Source organism: Typopeltis vanoorti, chromosome 14 (genome assembly GCF_054136105.1).
Source record: "Typopeltis vanoorti isolate ZY-2024b chromosome 14, IOZ_Tvanoo_1.0, whole genome shotgun sequence".
Lineage (NCBI taxonomy): Eukaryota > Metazoa > Arthropoda > Arachnida > Uropygi > Thelyphonidae > Typopeltis > Typopeltis vanoorti.
Window position 1 is genome coordinate 40,295,695 of NC_143562.1, and position 21,914 is coordinate 40,317,608.

The 21,914-nt window shown below is 36.1% G+C and overlaps 1 protein-coding gene across 2 annotated transcripts in view; it reads right to left on the minus strand.

Annotated features, from left to right (window-relative positions):
* Positions 1-21,914, minus strand: part of LOC150099389 (protein lifeguard 1-like) — a 260,287-nt gene that overhangs the window by 191,229 nt on the left and 47,144 nt on the right. For both annotated transcript variants that reach the window (XM_090403359.1, XM_090403360.1), the window contains exon 4: positions 5,243-5,296. In XM_090403359.1, the coding sequence (XP_090259485.1) occupies positions 5,243-5,296 (54 nt within the window). The remainder of the gene's footprint in view (positions 1-5,242; positions 5,297-21,914) is intronic.

The window sequence follows — 21,914 nt, forward strand, 5'->3', positions numbered from 1 at the left end:
TTACATATGTATAGCCAGTCACCTGGTTATATATATATATATATATATACACCGGGTGATCCAAAAGTAACAGAAAAAGTAAAAATTCGATAATTCAAAAGTATAGACAGTAGCACAATGTGGTTTTCACAGAAATGCACAGAAAGACATGGGATTTTTTTAATAACGAAAAATTCTATTGCCAGAATAGTTACATTTTCCACTGACAGGTGGTGCTTCAGTTTGTCAGTAGTTTGTACAGTGCCACAGCACAGTTCGCAATGCAGACCGGATTACAAAAGTTCAATGTGATGGCTGTCATTCATGAGAATGGCTGTCAGACGTGGAACGACACTCTGCACAGCATTGAAGAGGGTTTCAGCTGTAATTCCTGTCACATGATGGTGAATAGCTTCTTTCAACATGGCCAATGATGTCGGCCGATCTCTGTACACCTGTGACTTCACATGCACTGCATTCCCCATGTGCAGAAGCTGCCGATTGTGTGTCAGTCTCGTGTTCGACCCCGTGCACAACTGCAATAGTTTTTTTGGGTCTTCCGCTTCTTACACATGTTTCCAAACTGCCAGCATCCTCAAATCTTTTCATCATAGCTATCAGCAAGGAACAAGACATCGGTCCCTTTCCACTTCTAATACCCTGCATCGAACGATAGGTGCGCAAAGCTGCACTTGCACGTTCGGAGTTCTGATAATAATAATCGTATGATGATATACTGCTGTGAGTCCCCTTTACAGGGAGGTACGGCACCATCTCAGTCCCCCCCCCCCCCCCAAATTTTATCCGGGCTCTGGAACCGGCATAGCTGACGAATCAGACCTATGGCTGGGTCAGTATTCCTGACTGTGATCCGTGTGTGTTCACTGGACCGGTTTACCTGCTTGTGGGATGAAAAACCCAAGATAAACTGCTGAAAAAAACCCTACTGTCCATTTCCAAGACCGGCAAACTTGGCTATGGCTGAGGAAGATCCTTAACCTCCTCGCATCGTCAACGGGAATCAAATCTAGGACACTCCTTCCCCAGGCATATGGTTGTGAAGCACATAGCCACTAGGCTAACCACACGGACAGAGTTCTGATAATACAGCTTAACTAAAAGTGCTTTTTATTATTATTATTATTAGTCACCTCCAGGGAGTCCAAAGACTCATCGAGGGAGGGCATGTACTCTACAACTCTGCTTCCACCAACTGACTGCAACTACACCAACGCTATCTACCGCTGACCACTACCACTAGTATTTCCACAGACAATCACAAACATCCACGCAAAGGCTGGATTCGAACCCGCAGCCTCTTGATTGGAGAGCGGACATGCTCACCACTTTATCTCATAACGATAACATACCTCACCTTTGCGGTTTATATAGCGACAGGCAGCAGCTCCAGGACTGCTACAGCGCCACCTGTCAGTGACAAATGTAACTATTCTGGCAATAAAATTTTTCATTATTAAAAAAAAAAATTCCATGTCTTTCTGTGCATTTCTGTGAAAACTGCATCGTGCTACTGTCTATACTTTTCGAATTATTGAATTTTTACTTTTCCTGTTACTTTTGGATCACCCAGTATATGTGTATTTTTATTTTTTAAAAAGCATTCGTTGTTCCCATCATGTTATATGCATGCCTGAACTAATTTTGTAATGCTTTTAACAGTTTCTATAAAATATATTCATCCTCCTTGCTCTGATGATACAAATTAAAATTACTAGCAACTTATTAAGTCTGAGCTTACTTCCAAGGCATGCATAATATTGGGCCCTAATGTACTTTAACATAAGTTCATAATATTCTTCAAACATGGGTTTCAGGGTTACTTTACACATGTACAGTAACTTTTAAAATAAACTCACTTAACTGTATGCACTTAGTATCTCATAATGCAAAGCACATCTCCTTGCAGACATGTATAATGCTATGCATTATGGGAAGGGTCACTACCCAGACTGGTTTCGACCTTTATTGAGGTCTCATCCAGTACCGTCGACAGGGTGTAGCATAGAGGCAGCTTGCCTCACGGTGCGTCTAAATAAGGGTACTCGTTCATCCATATTGCGGTAGGCGGCGTCGCTACGCTAACAATTCCTGTTAGCGCAGCAAGTGCGGAAAGAAGTTTTTCTAAGCTTAAACTGATTAAAAATTATTTGCGAACAGTAATGGCCCAAGAAAGATTGATTGGTCTAGCAACTATATCGATAAAGATGACATAGCTTATAATTTAAATTTAGAAGTGCATATAAATTGTTTTATTGTGTGATATACCCATAGAGCAAACATTTAATTAATATTATTATGTAATTGTTTTGCATTAATGTTTCTATTAATAAAAATAAAATAGCAATTGGAGATTTTCTTATATATTTATAATCCACCAGGAGCGATATTTAATTGTTTGCCTCAGGGCATGATCTAATCTGGCAACGGCCCTGGTCTAATCAGTGAGACTCATCAAATATGTCTTCTGCATTACTTCAACCTTGGTATCTCACCTCCGGGTCTGTTTCCCACTGATGAGACCTCAATAAAGGTCGAAACAGGTCTGGGTAATGACCCTTCCCATAATGCAAAGCATTATATATGCCTGCAAGAACATGTGCTTTGTATTATGGGATACTAAGGCAGGTGATGTGAAGTCATACTACCTTTGCCATGAGTTGCTCCTGTCCTGAAAGATACTTCAGGTATAAACTTTGTTTGCTTACACTTAAATAATGGATTAAACCAAGTATATAATTTCATGGTATCTTTAATTTATAATATAACCAAGTGAAATAAGAATACTTCAAAATCGTAAGAAAGTTTTAGTAAAGATTTCAAATGCCAAATTTCAAAAAAATTGATTCTAGCCTAAGCAGAATTTTTATACATATGCAAATGGACAAAATGAATCTAATTAGATACTTAACCATTTTGAGAAATACTGACATTCACTCAACAGTGCCAACTATATGCTCTGTTGTTCCACTAATGTAATAGCCATATTTACTTACTTCAAAAAAATACAACTTTTGGACCTAGTAAGTGTAGTGCTAGGTGTGCATCTAAAAAGTAACAGTGATCTTAAGAAATAAAATATATTATATAACTTTTATTAAAACTTCTGAAGTGCAAAATAAAAAAAAAAAAAGATGGGAATATAGTCAATAGTATTTTCACTGTCAGGTACAAACCATTTTTAGATTTTGTAGTAAAAATATTTAAAAAATATGGTTTTCATGATAAAAAGTACAATTTAACTTGTAAATTCTGATATGAGCTTTGATTAGTGCATGAATAATACTGTTTGTTTATATATGCTAAAATAAATCACTAACAATAATTTCCTTTTATTTAGAGAAAAGACATGAAAATAATGTCAACCATATGACAATTAATGAGTACATCTCTAGATGCATCAATATTTTTAGTATTTAATCAAAACATTTTGTATTATTACCAAATTAGTTGACTAGTCTTTCTGTTAATGTAAATTCTAAGTTTTGATGGATGCAGTTGTGCTTCACTTTCATTAAGATCCCTAGGTTAAATTGCGTGTAAATTGAAAAAAAAAAAAAAAAAACAATGCTAAGAAAGCTTTTATTTTTCTGTGCTACCTACAGAACAACTGTTAGAAACAAATGTCCAAAATGAACTGACTGTTTAAAGTCCACCATTTGCAAATAACTATAGGCATTGCAGGTGAGATATTATTACCACAAGACCTAATGGAGTCAAAGACTCATCCGGGAGGTCCTTTTATCACACACACACACATCTCATCATACTGAGCCTTAAACACACTCAAACTCCTTGCAGACACCACACTCTCAGGCAAGGCATTCCAATCATTCACAACTCTGCACGAAAAAAACCTGCCTCTCACTCCCCTACTCACACCCTCTTTATACAGTTTCCAGGGATGACCTCTGGTTCTCCCCTGATCTCCCGCTATTCTCTGTTGAACTTCTCCACCATTGATCTTATAACAACCACTTACCAACTTGTAGGTCTCTATCATATCTCCCCTCTTCCTCCTCTCCACCAGACTCTGCAAATTACATCTTCTCAATGTTTTCCTCATATTCAACATTCCAGAGGTCAGAAACTACCTTAGTCAGTCACCTTTGGATCCTTTCCAACATCTCTTCATCCTTCTGAAAACCTGGTGACCAAATCTGGATACAAAGTCCATGTGTGGCCTAATCAAAGCCTTATACAACGGAACAAGAATCTCCCTACTTCTACACATCAGTGTCCTCCGCATCATTCCCAGAAGCCTTTGTGTTGTCTTCACAATTTTGGCGATGTGTCGCCTAAATTTTAGATCCTTATCCGCTATCGGCCCCAGATCTCTTATTTCCTCTACTTCCAACAATATATTCTCACCAAGCATAAATTCTGCATTCCATCTTTGTTTTCCAAATATTAAAACCTTACATTTTGCAACATTGAACTCACATCCCCATTTCTGTGCCCAATTACTCAATTTATTCAAGTCTTCTTGCAAGGCCACAACATCTTCACTACTCTTTATGGTTTGTCCCAACTTTGCATCATCTGCAAACATTTGAATATCTCCATCCAAATCTTTGCCAATATCATTAATATACAAGTTAAATAGTAATGGCCCTAAAACAGACCGCTGAGGCACTCCACTAGTGACTTTCGTTTTCCTGGATATTGCACCCCCATACACAACTTGTTGATACTTATCAGATAACCAGTCTCCAATCCAATGCACTAATCTAATATCCAACCCCATCTGCTCTAGTTTCACTGTCAACTTATCATGAGGTACTCTATCAAAAGCTTTTGTGAAATCCAAGTATATTACTGTGTATCCTTCTCCTCTGTCCAAGGAAGCAGTCACTTTATTGTAATAAGTAAGTAGATTACTAAAACATGACCTCCCTTTAGCAAATCCATGCTATCCATCAAAGATTATACCATTGTTGTCTACCCAACTCTATGTGTAATGTTTCATACCAATGGGAGCATAGAAGAGGTAATATATTATGCTTTGTCCTTTTCACAAATTAAAATTTAGTATTAATTTTAAATGGAGAGAATTTTAATATTCTCTTACATTTCATCTACAACAGGGATGTAACTTATTTGACAAGCATCTTCCTATCAAGCAAATATTTGGGAAGCACATAATTATAAACTAATTATAAAAGCACAGGACAAAGTATTATTAATTTACATGAAAAAATGAAATGTGACTGTATATCAAAATATAAATAATAACTCTACTTACAATGCTATCCAGAACATTTCTGTATGATTCCGTGTGTACTCTTTCACATTAGGTCTATAAATACAATAAATACATAATTACTATTTATTAACAAATAAAAAAATTTTATTTGTTAATAATTTTAATAACAGATTAAAAATAAATCATTCAAACATTACAAATAAATTAAAATATCATATAAGAGATGTGTATATACTTGCAAATGCCAGTTACATGCAGTCTGGCAGTTTAAAGAATTCAAAACGTTACATTGGAAATAATCAGAAAATGTGAGTTATAATTTTAAACAGTTTAATGCAAAATGCTACAGTATTTCAGTTCCTCTGGCAGCAAATATTTTCCATATATGAGATAAACATTTCTAATGCAATAATGAAATTTATTTATTACAAACTGCAGGATGATCTAAGTGCAAATGACAATGAATGTCAATTCAGTGTTGATAAGCACAAGGGTATTTGAATAATAGACAATAGGATAGAAATATATAAGTTGGTGAGATGATCTTACAATACAGGTACAGTGAAATTTTTAAAATCTCATGGCATATTGGGGGAGGAAGACTCAGGGTCATCCCTGGAAACAGTAAGTTAGGAAGCATGTAAAGTCCAGGTTTTTGTGTCATGTGGTAAATTGTGTGAAATTAACTACAAGTATGACCTGAAAGAGACCTTTCCTCAGTGACTATCACTCTCTGGAGAAGCTCTGCCTAATAACTATAGTGTACTGAAGAGAATAAACATGAATGCTGACATTATTAATTATCAATGATACAAAGGTTTACAAATTACTTACACGTAAACACAAGTATTATTTATTAAATATACTGCTAAACCAGTTTGAAATTAACAAACTATCATCAGTGGCTTTAAAAACCAATTTTTTACAAGGTAGAATGCAAACAATTGATTTATTCAAAATAGAACGAGCCATGTGATGTTAAATCGCTAATAACATTAGGATTTCACTGAAGAAAAGGTTAATCATAAAAGTGTAAAATAAATTGCATATAAAAATTGCACATATATTTTATGGTCTACCAAAGATCCATAAGAAAGACAGTCCTCTCTGTCTGATTGTAGACGGTATCGATTCACCTAGTTACTGCATAGCCAAATGTTTAGCAAACCTATGAAATCACATATAGGCAAATCTGGCTCATTTTTAAAAAATTCTTCACGTTTCTTAGACAAATTAAAAAATGTCTCCATACAGCCTACTGATCTTATGGTGAGCTTCGATGTAGAATCCCTATTCACAAACGTACCTCTCAAAGAGACTTTATAACTACTTACTGATATTTTCCCACAAGATATAGTAAAACTATTCAAATCTGTGATGCATTTCAGATATTTCTTGTGTCAAAACAAATTCTACAATCAAGCAGAAGGAACTGCCATTAGAAGTCCACTCTCCACTGCTTAGTCAACTTTTATTTAGAAGTCATCCTTTTTTCATCAATACACCCTCAACCTTCATTTTGGGTTAGATATATAGATGACATTTTTACAATGTGGCCTCACAATAGAGATTCATTACCTTCCCTTTTAGCCGAAATCAATATGTTACACCCTCGTATCAAATTTCTACGGAAATTGAAAGAGACAACGAATTATCCTTTTTACACATTATTCTCATCCGATCACCATCATATTTTAACATCACTTTATAGAAAACCCACTTTTACTGGACGTTACATTCTCCAACAATCTGCAAATCATCCTTCTCAAAAGACAGGAATCATAAAATGTTTAATTAGACGAGCTAGAACTAATTGTTCAACTTCCCATCATTTACAGAAAGAACTCTCTAGTATCACACAATATATGAAATTAAATGGCTTCTCCAAAAGGACTACACATCTGTTTGACTCCTACAAACCAAACCAAAACAAAGAATCAATACGTCGAGTTCCAATCCTATGCAACTCTGGCATTTCAGAACCTATTTTAAGAATTCTGAAGAAATATGATTTAGTAACTACTCCAATTAATAAACTATCCACATGATGGAAGTTTTTTCACTTGTCCAAGCTATCAATTATATATTTAGTTTAATCCTTTATCCATGTGTAAGCAAACAAAGTTTGCTTACACTTGGATAAAGGATTAAACCAAATGTATAATTGGTAGCATAGCCAAGTGGAAAAAACTTCCATCAACTGTCTCTAATCCAGAGAATTTTAATAATAAGGTGTTGACACCTTCTGGCAACTGGTATATGGTGATATGACTTCTGCATTACTTCCACCTTAGCCAAACCCAGAGGTGGGTTTGGCTCCCACTGATGAGACCTCAATAAAGATCGAAACTGGTCAGGGTAGTGACCCTTCCCTTAATGCATAGCAATATACATGTCTGCAAGGAGATGTGATTTGCATTATGGGTTACTAAGGCAAGTGATCAGAACTTATACCACCATTATCACGAGTTGCTGCCCTAGTCCTGAAAATACTTCAGGCGCAAACTTTGTTTGCTTACATTTGGATAAAGGATTAAACCAAATATACAATTGAAACTATCCACATATTTCCCCTCTTATAAAGACAAATGCTCAATTGTGTCTCTTCCTGGTGTATACCAAGTTCCATGTGATTGCCATCATTCCTACTTTGGACAGACCAGATGTTCTACAGAAAAAATACAAGAATATCAATCTTATATTCTTCACAATAAACACAACAAATCCAATAAGTCTGGATTGGCGCAACATGGAATAGAGGCAGACCACAACATTCTCAGATCTGAAACACTCCTACACAGATGTCGATATAAATTCAAACGCATATTTAAAGAGAGTGCTGAGGCCTTACTTCACCACCCTAACTTGAATGACTGCCTATCTTTGTCAAAAATATGGTCAAGTTTGATTCAAGTAATGCATTAAAGTTTTTTTTTTTTTTTAGTTAAGGCTATCTCTATACGACATCTGTCTAATGATCTGCTTAGTATGATATTATGGGATACTAAGGCAAGTGATCAGAACTTATACCACCTTTACCACAAGTTGCCCCAGTCCTGAAAATACTTCAGGCGCAAACTTATGATTATTATTACGGGCGACTCCAAGGAGTCCTTAGACTCATCGAGGGAGGCCCTAAACATCATCATGTCCATCACAACTATCATACTTTGCCTTGAACTCATTTAATGTCATAGCACTCACAACAGACACTGGCAGCTTATTCCACTCAGTCACCACTTTAAAGTAAAAAAACCCAGCTCTAACACCCTTACTAACCACACACTTGCCCAGCTTCCATGGATGTCCCCTAGTTCTCCCACCACCAGTCCTGTTTACGACTGATTTGTTCGCTGATGATCCAAAGTTGGGTAGGGCAATAGTGAATGCAGAAGATGTCAAAATTTTGCAGGATGATTTGGATAGATTGGAGGTCTGGGCTAAGGAGAATGGATGTCAATTTAATGTGGCAAAATGTAAGGTTATGCATTTTAGGGTGAAAAGATTAGCAGCAGTATTGTTACACCTAATATCTTGAAAATAAAATATTCTCAGTTATCATGATGTAACATGAAAAATAAATAACATAAATAAAAACTCCTGCATAAAAGGAATAATTTAATGAATAAAATATTCTTGCATCCAGTATAAATTGAGTAAAATGTAAAGGTCTATTGTTTAGTTAAAATAGCAAAAGAAAAGAATGTATTAACATGTATTATGACTAAACAAGGAATTTGTATTAAATAAGTGGCTAACTAAGAATTAATGTTGTAATGCGATTAAGAATGAAAGAGTTAAGTACATAAGTAGAAAAGAATGAGTCATGAAATACGCTATGTGAGAGGCTACAGATTAAGCATTAAGTAGAATTCTGAGAAAGGTATTTGAAAGGGGTTAAGATAGAGGCTAACAAGAGAAATAACGGAATATCGCTTAGGGCCTATACCCGGATAGAAACTTCGTTACGAGTTGCCGATCAAAATGACGTATGGCGGCAAAATGCTACCCAATTGGTAGACAGACGAAAAACAAGTAGGAGGCAGGAGAAAGAAGAAAGGGCGCCGTTAGGGGAGCAGCTATGAAAGGGTTGGTAACCCCCCCCCCCCTCGAGACTCAGAAAAGGTAGGCTCTTTTGGTTTTTGGAGAAGACGTTTAGATAGTCAAGGAGGCTTGAGGCCTTATTGCCTTTTGCGAGAGGAGAAGAAACGTTTGGATAGTCGCGGTGGTTTTAGTTTGGTTTTCTAGTGGATTTCACGGTGTTCCTGAGTGGAGGGATATGGCTTATATCCTCATGCCACAACAAGGAATCGAAGGTGAGCGGGAAAGCTATTCCCGTATTCCTATGTAGAAAGCGAAATATACCATAGAGTCATAGGAAGCTGTGAAAATATCGATATCCTCGTTTCGGATAGTACAGCCGACCACGCAGATGTTTATATAGCCCTGAATTGCAAGAAGTTATGCATGCAAGTTCGTTCAGTAGAAGGTAAAGGCCCGTAAGTGAAGCTAAAGAAAGGTATTGTGAATTTTGTCTTATGTTAACTAGAAGTTGTTTGTAATAGGTACCAATGTCATAATACGGAACTGTTAAAGTGATTAGGGAGAAATTATAATAGGACTTTAGAATTTGATAGAGAGTGTTAAAAGTAAGCTAGCTAGTGTTGATAATTTGTGAATAATTAATTGTCCTAAGAATCTTGAGTGCCTACTATATTGTAAAAGGAAAGTTAATGACATAGTTGTGTGTTAATGAAGTAAATGGTTTTGTTAATATTGAGTTTGATTAGTGTGAATTGAGTAATCAAGTAGCCTGAGGAATTTGAATGCCTAGTGTGATGTGTAGAGAATCGGAATTGTCATAGGTATGTGCTAGAGTAGTTAATGATTTTGTTAGTGTACTTAAAGTTGAATAATCTAATAGTGAGTGGTAATCTGATTTGTCCATGTTATGTGAATTCATGTTTTGTATGAAATTTTGTGAATTCATGTTTTGTATGAAATTTTGTGAATTCATGTTTTGTATGAAATTTTGTGAATTCATGTTTTGTATGAAATTTTGTGGCGGCATGATCGTAGTAACTTTTGTCGAATCATAGCCCAACTATTTGTATTAAGCTAATTTTAGAGTGTAAGTAATTTAGTTGAGTATTTTGATATGTACCATGTTTAGAGAAATAATAAACCTTTTGTTTAATGATAAAAAAGTTGTCTGATATTGCTAATCCAATGCACCGCTTAGAAACATTCGAGCCTAATCACGCGGGGAATTAATGTAAAGAAACGGGAAGTTTAAGGAATTAATGCTGAGTAACAAGAAATAGTGTCACGACTGCAATAGTTACACTTTCAGATATTTGAACTCCTTTTCTCTGTTTATGCATAAAATATCTTAAACTAAATATCCCAAAGGGCGCAGTTAAAATACAAATACTAGGGATACTACGGGGGATAATAACTCAGATATTAGTAGAAATTTTGGTGATGTCTTGAAAGTAGAAGTTAGAAGAATATAGACGAAGGCAATTTGTAAGACAAACAAAATCGTAAGATAAGGACATAACAATATCACATTGGTGGAACTGTACTTCAAGAGATTGATGAGGCCAGGGACTTGGGAGTGTTGGTGGATAGGGAGTTGAAGTTTAGGGGGGGCACATTGCAAAAGTGGCTAAATCAGCTCATCAAATCACTTGGATGCTGAAGAATACTTTGACAAGCAGAGATAAGCAAGTTATTGTTCCTCTGTATCGAGCCTTGATAGAAATCTGTGCCCAGATCTGGTCACCTAGGTTTCTTCTTGATGAAGTAAAATAAAAAAAACCTATTTTTTCTTCCTAAGGAACAAAAAAAAAAATACACTGAAGTTAAAAAATATATAATTATATAATGTGTTCGTCCCTTAAATTTCTCAAACCTTCAGACAAAAATATTACATTGTATCATTCAAACATATGTGATTAAGGATTTGTTGCACCAGAAGCAAGTCATAGATTTAAACAGGTTAAAGGGGGCAGATGCTAGCTCCTCTTCATTACTACGTTATTTCCATGGAACTCAGATGACCAAATTTGTGCACAGTAGTCCAGATATGGTTGTATCATCTTATAAAGAGGAACAATAATTTCCTTATCCATAACTGTCTGGTTTAGTCCTGAGGGTGTGGAAAGAGGGGAAAATAGTTCCACTGCATAAAGGAGGTTCCAAGACTGCTGTTGTAAATTACCGACCGATTAGCATATCAGGAATCGTTGTCAAGGTCTTGGAGAAATTAGTCAAGAGAAGAATACAGGACTGGATAGATGAAAATGGGATACTGTATGGGGGACAACATGGTTTTGTGAAGGGTAGATCATGCCTCAGTAACTTGCTCCCGTTTTATAACACAGTGATGGCTGAACTGGATAAGGGTAATGGGTTTACGGTGATTCAACTGGACCTTGCCAAGGCCTTTGACAGGATACCACGTTACTCTAATCAGTCAACTGGAGCAGATGGGTATGGATATAGGGTTGGTGAGATGGATAGGAGGGTGGTTGATGGAGAGATACCAGAGAGTGGTTTATTCAGGAATGGAGTCAAAAATACGGCTTGTGACTAGTGGTGTGCCGCAGGGTTCTGTTATTGGACCACTACTTTTCAATTTGTTCATTAACGATATAGGAAAGGATCTGAGAGGAAGTGTTCACGTGTTTGCTGATGATGCAAAGTTGGGTAGAGCAATTGTGAGTGCACAGGATGATTTGGATAGTTTGGAGGACTGGGCTAGGGAAAATGGATGTCAATTTAATGTGGCAAAGTGTAAGGTTATGCATTTTGGAGAGAAAAGATTAGTAGCAGTATATCACATTGGTGGAAGTGTACTCCAGGAGATTGATGAGGCCAGGGATTCGGGAGTGTTGGTGGATAGGGGGTTGAAGTTCAGGGGGCACATTGCAAAAGTGGCCAAAACAGCTCATCAAATCACTTGGTTGCTGAAAAATACTTTAACAAGCAGAGACAAACAAGTTATTGTTCCTCTATATCGATCCTTGATAAGATCCCATAAAGACTACTGTGCTCGGATATGGGCACCACGGTTTCTTTTTGATGGGGAGAAGGTGGAGAGGATCCAGAGACGAGTGACCAAGATGATAGCAGGTCTGTGGAATGAACCTTATGAGAACAGGTTGAAGATTTGTGGGTTGCAAAAATTGGAAAATTGGTTGATATGCGGAAAAGGGGTAATATGATTGAGACATTCAAACTACTGAAGGGTTTCTATAGGATTAATCCAGAAGATATTTTTGAGAATAGGATTGGTGGTGGGAGGACTGGGGGCCATACATGGAAGCTGGACAAGAGTGTAGTTAGCAGGGATGTTAGAACTAGGTTTTTTACTTGGAGAGTGGTGAATGAGTGGAATAAGCTGCCAGAGTCTGTTGTGGTGCTATGGCCATGAATGAGTTCAAGGCAAGGTATGATAGATACTGTGTGAATGTCGAATAGTTGCTCTTGACATGATGTTAGGGCCTCCCTCGATGAGCTTGTCAACTCCTTGGAGTTACCCAAGATAATAATAATACTTTCACTGTATATTTTAACATCCATGTGGAAATTTGAGGTATTTTGTCTACTTTTCAACATGTTCTCTGAACTCCACTTTCTGTTTACCATAATCCTCAAATCCCTAGCCTCATCAATTTCTTGCAGTGCAGTTCCATCCATGTAATACACAGCCTGTAGTCTTTTCATCCCAAACATTAGAATGTCAACCATTGTCCCATGTCCATAATGTTGGTCTATATAAATCCACTTGCAAGATCTCTGCATCATCTTTCTTTATTAACCCCCCCTCTCTCTCTCTATGGAAGTTTTGAATCATCAGTAAAAAATTGATATTTTGCCTCAAATTACTTCCTCTATCATTATTATTATTTCATGACACCTCCAAGGAGCTCAATGAGTCATCGAGGGAGGATACCTACTCTACAACTCTCTGTATCCACCCACCAACTACATCGAACCTACTACCATCATCTACATCAACACCATCTACTGGCTACTACCACTAGTATTTTTTGTATGTAAATTGCATGTGTTCTGAAGGTGATTTGTCTGTATGCGGGATGAAAAACCTGAGTTTCCAGGAGAAAAAACCTGCTACCTCCATATGATATCGGCTAACTCAACTTCAATTAAAAAAATCCATATAAAGATTCCTCCCATCATGACAAGAATCGAACTTAGGCCTTTTTCAATTGAAGGGCGCAATGTACAGTCGTTCTTCCAATTGCGCTATGGAGACACTTCATATTTATATTCACATTATCATCATTAATGCACAAATTAAACAGCATCAGCCTAAGTACAGAACTCTATCAAAAAAATCACAATAATTTGATGAATTCATTTTTATAACTCCCTGTAATATTTATTTTCTCTTTTTTTTTTAATGTTTCTGTTAAAATTATCTAACCTTATAAGATACCGACAACATGATTAGATGGACATGAAGTTTAAAAACTATTTTGTTCTATTTTAGAATATTATTCTGAAATGCACATGTACTACTTAACAGCAAAAGTACTGGTTCATATTTCAGTAGGGGAACCTCTACTTAAGAACTTTCAAGATACAAACAATTTATAAACATTGCAAGGACTAATAAATTGCAACTCCATGTAATGAACACAGAACTCCACACTTACAAACATTTTATGTTACTTGAAGTTCATGATATTTTAGAATATGCAATGGAAAATGCTTAATCCAGTAATTCCTTCCTCTTTCTATGCCATATTGAATATTCTTTAGTTGCTGAGCATATCCTGCATATTAATAGCATGTGCATATTTTCAAGTAATTATAAAATAGAATATCTAAATATACCATTTACTTTTTTTATTGTTCCTTGAAATATGGAAAACAAATGGAGACAGTGATTCTGAAAGTGCTAAAAATGGGAAAATATTCAACAGATTTCAGAAGAAACTAAACTGGGCATAATTTAAGTGATTTGAAAATGCCAAATCACTTATTTCAAATTTGCGTTTATAACATCAATAATTTTTTTTAACTTTTACAAATTTTAAAAAGATGAACAAAAATATTTGTGATTACATTAGCAGTACAAGGTCTATTCAATTTGTAGTTATTTGATAAGAGGAAATATCATCATCAAAGAAAAGCAATGGAACAGTGTTGACAATTTGGATTCTGAATCAAAACAGAAAGAACCAATGCTTAGGTTTTCTACAGCATAGAAATTAAGAGAATTGGCCTGTTACAAACAAATGCACAAAAAGCAAAATTATTCTTTTCAAATTCATGTATTTTTAACAATAAACTTATCAAATGAATAATTAAAACTTCTGTATTAATATGTTGACTGCCAACTATGAGATAACTCATAGGTGGCAGCCTGTATTAGGACACCAACTATGAGTTGTCTTGCATTGCACTGACAATGTAACAACATATTGGCACTGGCAGAAAGTTTACAAATTAGGTCGATGTGTTAATTAATAGAAAAATAATAACTTTAATGGTCACAAAACAATAGTTTATGTACTTTATTTCTTCCAATGAAGGAACTGAAAAGGATTTTAATTATTCAACTTTTACTATCTTTATATTAAGGCAATTTATTTCAGAAACACATTCAAAAATTTAACAATAATCTTATGAAAAAAATAAATTCCACTAATGAACATTCAACTTACACATTTCTAAGAATGCGTTATGTCCATAAGTTGGGATTCACTTGTACTAGCAATATTTTAACTAAAATTGACAGCCATCATTATCATAGAACACAATGTGAGATTGCTCCTAAAAATCACTACTTAATCAGTTTGACTGAAAAATATTCTTCAGCCCATTACAGATTTCCTTTAGATTTTTTCTTGTAACACCTGTTAATTATAAAACCTGCCAATCATTAGTCAATTTCATTTTTTTTATGAAATATATGTTTTGTTTTATAAAGAGAGAGAAATGCAATACTTTTGCTATAGTCAGTTTTTAGGATATTTCACAATCACTCCAGAATCATTTCAGAATAGTTTAAAAAAATAAAGCAGATGAAGTCTGTAGCCTTTTTAATGCTGTTTTAGTTTCTTTATTTCTTTTGGTGGTGTTATTATGGTGGTGTGTGTGTGGGGGGGGATGAGAAGTTCTGATCATCACCATGAAGGAACTGAGGAAGTACACAAATTCTCAATCTCTCCTCATAAATCTACATTGCTACATCATTTGCAAACCTCTGGGAAAAAAAAGTCATCAAAAGATATCATTTTTGTTCTAGGTGTATATCAGAAACTTCTTAGCTACCCTTCCCCCTGGTAGATGAGAACAATATTATTACAAAAAACCTCCAGGGAGTCAAGGACTGATTGAGGGAGGCCACATATCACCCACAAGTCATACCTTCTCTTGAATTCGTCCATGCTATCTGCACTCACCACCTCCAAAGGCAAGCAAGCAAGCCATTCCAATTCCAGTCACACACACACACACACACACACACACACACACACACACACACTGCTCTATTAAAGAAAAATCTACCTCTTATCCCTTTCTTGACTGCATTCTCAACTTCCACAGATGCCCTATCATCTCCTCCACTCCCACAATAAAATGAAATATTGGCATCTACTGATATCCTTTATGACCATTTCAAAAGCTTGCAGGTCTATCACATTCTTCTTTCTACTGTCTGTTAGCATTTAAAGTACACAAATTCTCAATCTCCCCTCATAAATCTACATTGCACAGTCCTAATATCTTTCACACTCCCCCTGACTTTATCTGCATTACCTCAGAAACCAAGAGACTAGATCTGCACAAATAGTCCAGATGAATTGTAACAAAGCCTTGTAAAGAGGCAAAATTACTTCCTTATTCTTACATGTTTGTTTCAGGATTACATTCACCCTCAGAGTTATATTTGCAATTTTTGCTATATGATCTCTGAACTTAGGCTTCTTATCTACTAAAACTCCAACATCCCTAGCCTAGTCAGTTTCTTCTACAATCCTGCTAATAAGACACACCATTAGATCTCATTACATCAAAGTGCATAACTTTACTAATACTGAACCAACTGATAGCCATTTTCACATGCCCACAATGCATCTTCATGTCATGCTGCAAGTACTGCATGTCACCTGTTAAATCCTTCCCAATATCATTAATGCAAAGATTAAATAACAATGGTCCTAGGACTGATCCCTGGAATATATCACTGGTCTAGCCTTAATCCTGTCAGTAGCTTTGGTAAAGTCCAAAAATATCATGGGATATCCATTCCCCCCTTGTCTAACTCAACTGTCACATTATAAAACGTGAACAAGTTACTGAAACATGATCTTCCCTTAGTAAATCTATACTCTTGGTTGTAAGTTATAGATTGTCTGTTAACCCATTTCTGTATACGATCTCCTACAACTTTCCAAAATCTTTGCCACCAATCCAGAGATACTGATAAGTTGATAGTTAGACACATCAGTCATTGCACCATCCTCGTGCAATGAGATAATCACACAATCTTTCCACTTATGTGGGATCTTTCCTGTGCTGAGACTCAAATTATACAGCCAAGTCAAAAGAAAAGCCAGAACACTCTTTTAGCATCTGTGCCAATATTCCATCAGTCTCTATTGCCAAATTCATATATTCATATTCAGTTAATGTTTCTACCTGCAGTGTAGAGGTAGCATTGAACTTTATGTTGCATTTAGCAGGTCAACAGCTTTCAGCAAAATAGCCAATCATTAATTAAATTAAGGGGAAATTAGATCCCACATTGTTTTAAAACCGAATAAGAAACTCAAAGATTGGAATCAGAGAGTTTCATGCCGAATATAGTATAAATATTTAAGTAGCCGATCATTAGTTAAACAATCTCATTTGCATCTGCCACCATCCACACTGATGAGTTATTCTTTCACAGTTATTTTTTTTATTTTATTTGCAACATAATATTAGAATTCTTTTGGAATGTCTCTAGCTGGCACCATCAGTTTCTTTTCATACTTACACTTAGCTTTCTGTACAACAGTTGTAATTCTTCTGGCCTGAGCCTTATAATTTTTGCAACTAGCATCATCCTTATGTGCCTGGTGTTTCTTCCAATCTTTTTCTTATAGAATCTCTTCTTTAATAAGATTGCACATCCATTTCATTCCCACCACCATGTTTATTCTTCAAACTCTATGGACCCATTCCAATACTGCATTATTGATGTATTTATTAACTACTTCCTGTGCACTGTTGATATCCTTCTCATCTAGCAACTGATACCATGGGAATAAAACGTAGTTTTCTCCTCAGTTTTTTTTTTATGTTGTGCCCATACACAAGAGGTTGAATGATCAACCTATAGCACATTAATACTGTATATGGGTAGTGGGTTGGGAGAGGAACTTGTTTACATTTGGTTTAAATGACTGTAAATTTTATTCCTTGGGAAACATAGCAGGTGGGAGACTGTTCCACAGTGCAGCAGTTGCAGGGACAGATGAGGAGGAAAGAAACTTGTTCTCTTTGTTTCTAGGTGTACTGTAAAGGGATGTTGAACAGCAGCTGCATGTGTTACTACAAGCTTAGTGCTGAGTGAAGGAAATATTGATGTTATTTCAGATGAGCATTTCCATTGGAAATATTTGTAGAATATACATATTGCAGAAACCAAATGTCTGTATGAAAGTGGGGGAGAGAGTTGGTAAGAGATGGGTCATTAATAAGTCTAAATGCTCTCCTCTGTATTGAGGAGAGCAATTAGAGCTGAGTTTGTCATTGATAGAGTCAGCATGCCCAAAGAAAATTGGTGTAAGTGAAACTTGGTTATTTGAGGATGATGTGAAGTCAAGAATTAAAATGGAGGGATATACAATTGGTCAAAGCTGTATAATTGAGAGGAGACCTCCACATAGCCTTTAAAGGAATGCGGAGAACCGACCAGGGATTCTGACCTAATGTCCAATCCTCACCTTCTCGTGGTGCACCTGGATACTGAACAAACAAGGATGGGCTGGCAATTTGGGATTTAGCCGACCAAATTGTATTCTTATTGGCTTAAACCAGTATACAAAATGATAGTACAACATGACAAAATTTCATGCCAGTTGAGGCGTCGCCCGGTTAAACAAGGCCCCAGTTGTTTTCGCCAGGGAACCAGGGCGAACAACGAAAAGTCAGCTACTAGAACAAATCTGAAAGCACACCCCAAATCAATATCACCAGAGTTAAAGATCGGTACTATCAACATAAGAAGCCTGAATGGCAAAGGAGCTAGCTGAGGAATTAGATAAGTACCAGATCGACATATAATAAGGGTGACTGAAACAAAAAAGACAAAAACTGGTGAGATCTTTCTCAGCAATAAATACAAAATGTTATATTCAGGCAATGACAAGCAAGGAAAATAAAGAGTAGCCATAGTATTCAACACAATATACGAGGTGAATCTTCTTGAATGGCAGGCAGTCTCAAGTAGAGTGATGTGGGCAAATATCAGAATGGGGAACTGGACAATGAGACTTATTTGTGCCTATGGTCCCATAGAAGGTTCTACTAAGGTAGAAGTGGGGGAATTTTCTGAAGCTTTAGAGAAAGCAACTGACACAATGAAAAAGGAAAAGTTGGTCCTTGTTGGGGATCTAAATAGCAGAGTAGGAAATGATTGTTAGACATAAAAAAATTTTGGGAAAATTTGGAGAAAAGAGCAAAGCTAATAATAATGGCAAATACCTGTTGGATTTCTGCTCAGGACATGAAATAGTTATTACTAACACCATCTTCCAACATAAAAATGTGCACAAATTCACATGGAGAGAAGAGGCAGGGAATAAGAAAAGTCTCATTGACTATATTATTGTTTTCTCCCTGGTGCAGGACACCTGAGTGTACAGAGGATTTGAAATTGGAAGCGATCACTATTTAGTCTTGAGCAGGATAAAATTGAATTTCATATTGAAAATAATAACATATAAGAAAGTTTTAAAGCGAATTAAAATTGAGCAGTTCTCAGATGTGAACTGTAGACTAAAATACACAAAGATTATTGAAAACAAAATGAAAGAGTTTGAGAACAGGAATCAAACCTTAGAAATTCAGTGGCAAGCCTTGAAGAAAACCCTCATTGATTCAACCAGAGAGGCACGTGGTGAGGTTGTCTGCAAGGATAGAAAAATCAGAACTCCATGGTGGACACAGGAAGTTAAAGAGGCAGTGAAGGAAAAGAAGAAAGCATATCAAAAGTTCCTGGTAAATAAGTCAGCTTGTGATCTTAGATAATACAGAGACAAATGTAAGAAAGCTAAACACTGTGTAAAACTAGCTAAACAAAAGTCATGAGAGGACTTTGGCAAGAACATAGAAAATAAATATCAAGAAGGTGGTAAGATATTCTGGAGGTTGTTGAAAAAGCTTAGAAATGGTGGAAAGAGTGCTGTAAAAGGAGTTAGAGATGATAAAGGTGACATGAAAACAGGAGAAAAAGATATCCTTGAAGTATGGAGTAATTACTTCAAAAAATTGCTAAATGAAACAAGCAGTGATATCCATACTTGAAGTAGAAAACGCCATCAAACGCTTGAAATGTGGAAAGGTAGCAGGAGTAGATGATATTTGACCGGAAATGTTGAAGCATGGTGGTATAAAAGTCTTACAGTGGCTACACTGCATAGTTCAGAAGGCATGGACAGAGGGACAAATTCCCGATGATTGGAGTAGAGCTCTCATAGTACCCATATAAAAAGGGAAATAAAACTGAATGTGAGAATTACAGAGGTATTTCCCTACTGAGTGTTCCTGGCAAGATTTATGCCAGTATACTTGAGAAAGGGTTGAGAAGAATTGTGGAAGAAAAGCTTGGTGAAGAACAAGCTGGATTCAAGCCAAATAAAGGCTGTCAGGATCAGATCTTCACTTTACGACAAATAGTTGAGAAAGCATGGGAATATAACAAAGATCTGTATTTAAGTTTTGTCAATCTGGAAAAGGCATATGACAAGGTGCCAAGAGAGAAGCTATTCAATACGCTATTATATGGTGTCAATGAGGCATTATATCAAGCAATACTTAGTCTTTATTTGAGTTGCAAGTCAGCAGTTAGAATTGAAGTACAGGAAGATGGTTTAATGTTAAATCTGGTGTGAGACAAGGATGTACATTATCCCCTCTGTTATTCATTATCTATATGGATCACATTATGAAGGAAAGTGGTATTAAACATGATATCAGAATTGGAGATGCTAATGTATGCTCTTTGCTCTATGCGGACAATGTTATACTTCTAAATAAATCTGCTACAGGTTTGCAAGATTCCCTTACTAAATTGAATAACTGTTGTAATAGATATGGTATGAAAGTCAGCAATAAAAAGACAAAGACAATGAAAATAGGTAGAATCGTTGAAAATATCAACTGTGTTGTGAATGGAGAACCTGTGGAACAAGTAAAACATTTCAGCTACTTAGGCACGATTTTTAGTGAAGATGGTAAATTAAATATGTAAATAGACAACAGAATCAACAAAGCTGGTATGGTAGGAAGTCAATTGAATAAATTCATATGGAATAAGAGAGAAATTAGTCAGAACACTAAATTAGCTGTATACAAGACAGTGTTCAAACCTGTTTTAACTTATGGATTTGAGAGCTGGGTCAGAAATAAAACACTTGACCAAAGACTAGAGACCGCAGATATGAGAGTCCTGAGAAAGATTAGAGGCGTGAACAGATGGCATCAATGGCAATATCATATTAAAAACAAGGATATTAGGAAAGAACTAGACATTATCAGCATCCAGGAATGTGTTAGCAGAGCTAATCTCAGGTGGTATGGTCACTTAAACAGAATGGGCGAGGAAAGATTAGCAAAACAAGTGTTCTCTGCCAGGCTGGAAAGAAAACGATCCAGAGGAAGACCAAGATATAGGCAGAGTGATACGGTACAAAGTGTCTTAGATGATAGAAATATAAGATCTGATAATGTTGGAGTCTTGACAAGTAACAGACTGATTTGGAGGAAAATTGTGGATAGGAAGTTAGTAATGATGTAAATTTTTCATGTAGTACTATCATATCCTCTACACCCCTTGAGGGTACATGTCAGGAATTTGATGACGATGGATATACAATTTTCCAGAAGGACAGGAAGGCGAAAATAGGGGGGGGTACTATTAATGATTGTAGAGGAATTGTGTCCACAGATTTTGAATCTGTTTAAAGTTAAAATTAACAGGCTAGTATATCTGATAGGATGCTGTTACAGGCCAGGGAATGTACAGAATACTAATTGTAAAATGTTTAAACAAATTGGTCAGGCATGTAAAAAGATGGTGAACCTGATGGGCAATTTTAATTACAGGTACATAGAATGGAAGGAGTGAGACAGTATATGGGTAAGTTTGCTGAATTTCTGAGGGATAAATATCTTAAGCAGTATGTGACTGAAGAAACTAGAGCTTTAGTGTTTTGGATTTTGTGATAACTTCACAAGATGTAGTTGTTAATGAGCTATTGACACTGCCACTAGTTTGTGAGAGTGATCATGTGGTACTTGTTTGGAAAGTGGTGAAACAAGAAAACGTTACTGCCAAAAACAGATATTTGTGGAAGTATAAGGTGCGTGATTATGGGAAGTTTTGTAATCAACTAGCATCAATACGTTGGGTAGATGAGCTGTGCAGAAAATATGTTGACAGTGCACAGAAATTCAT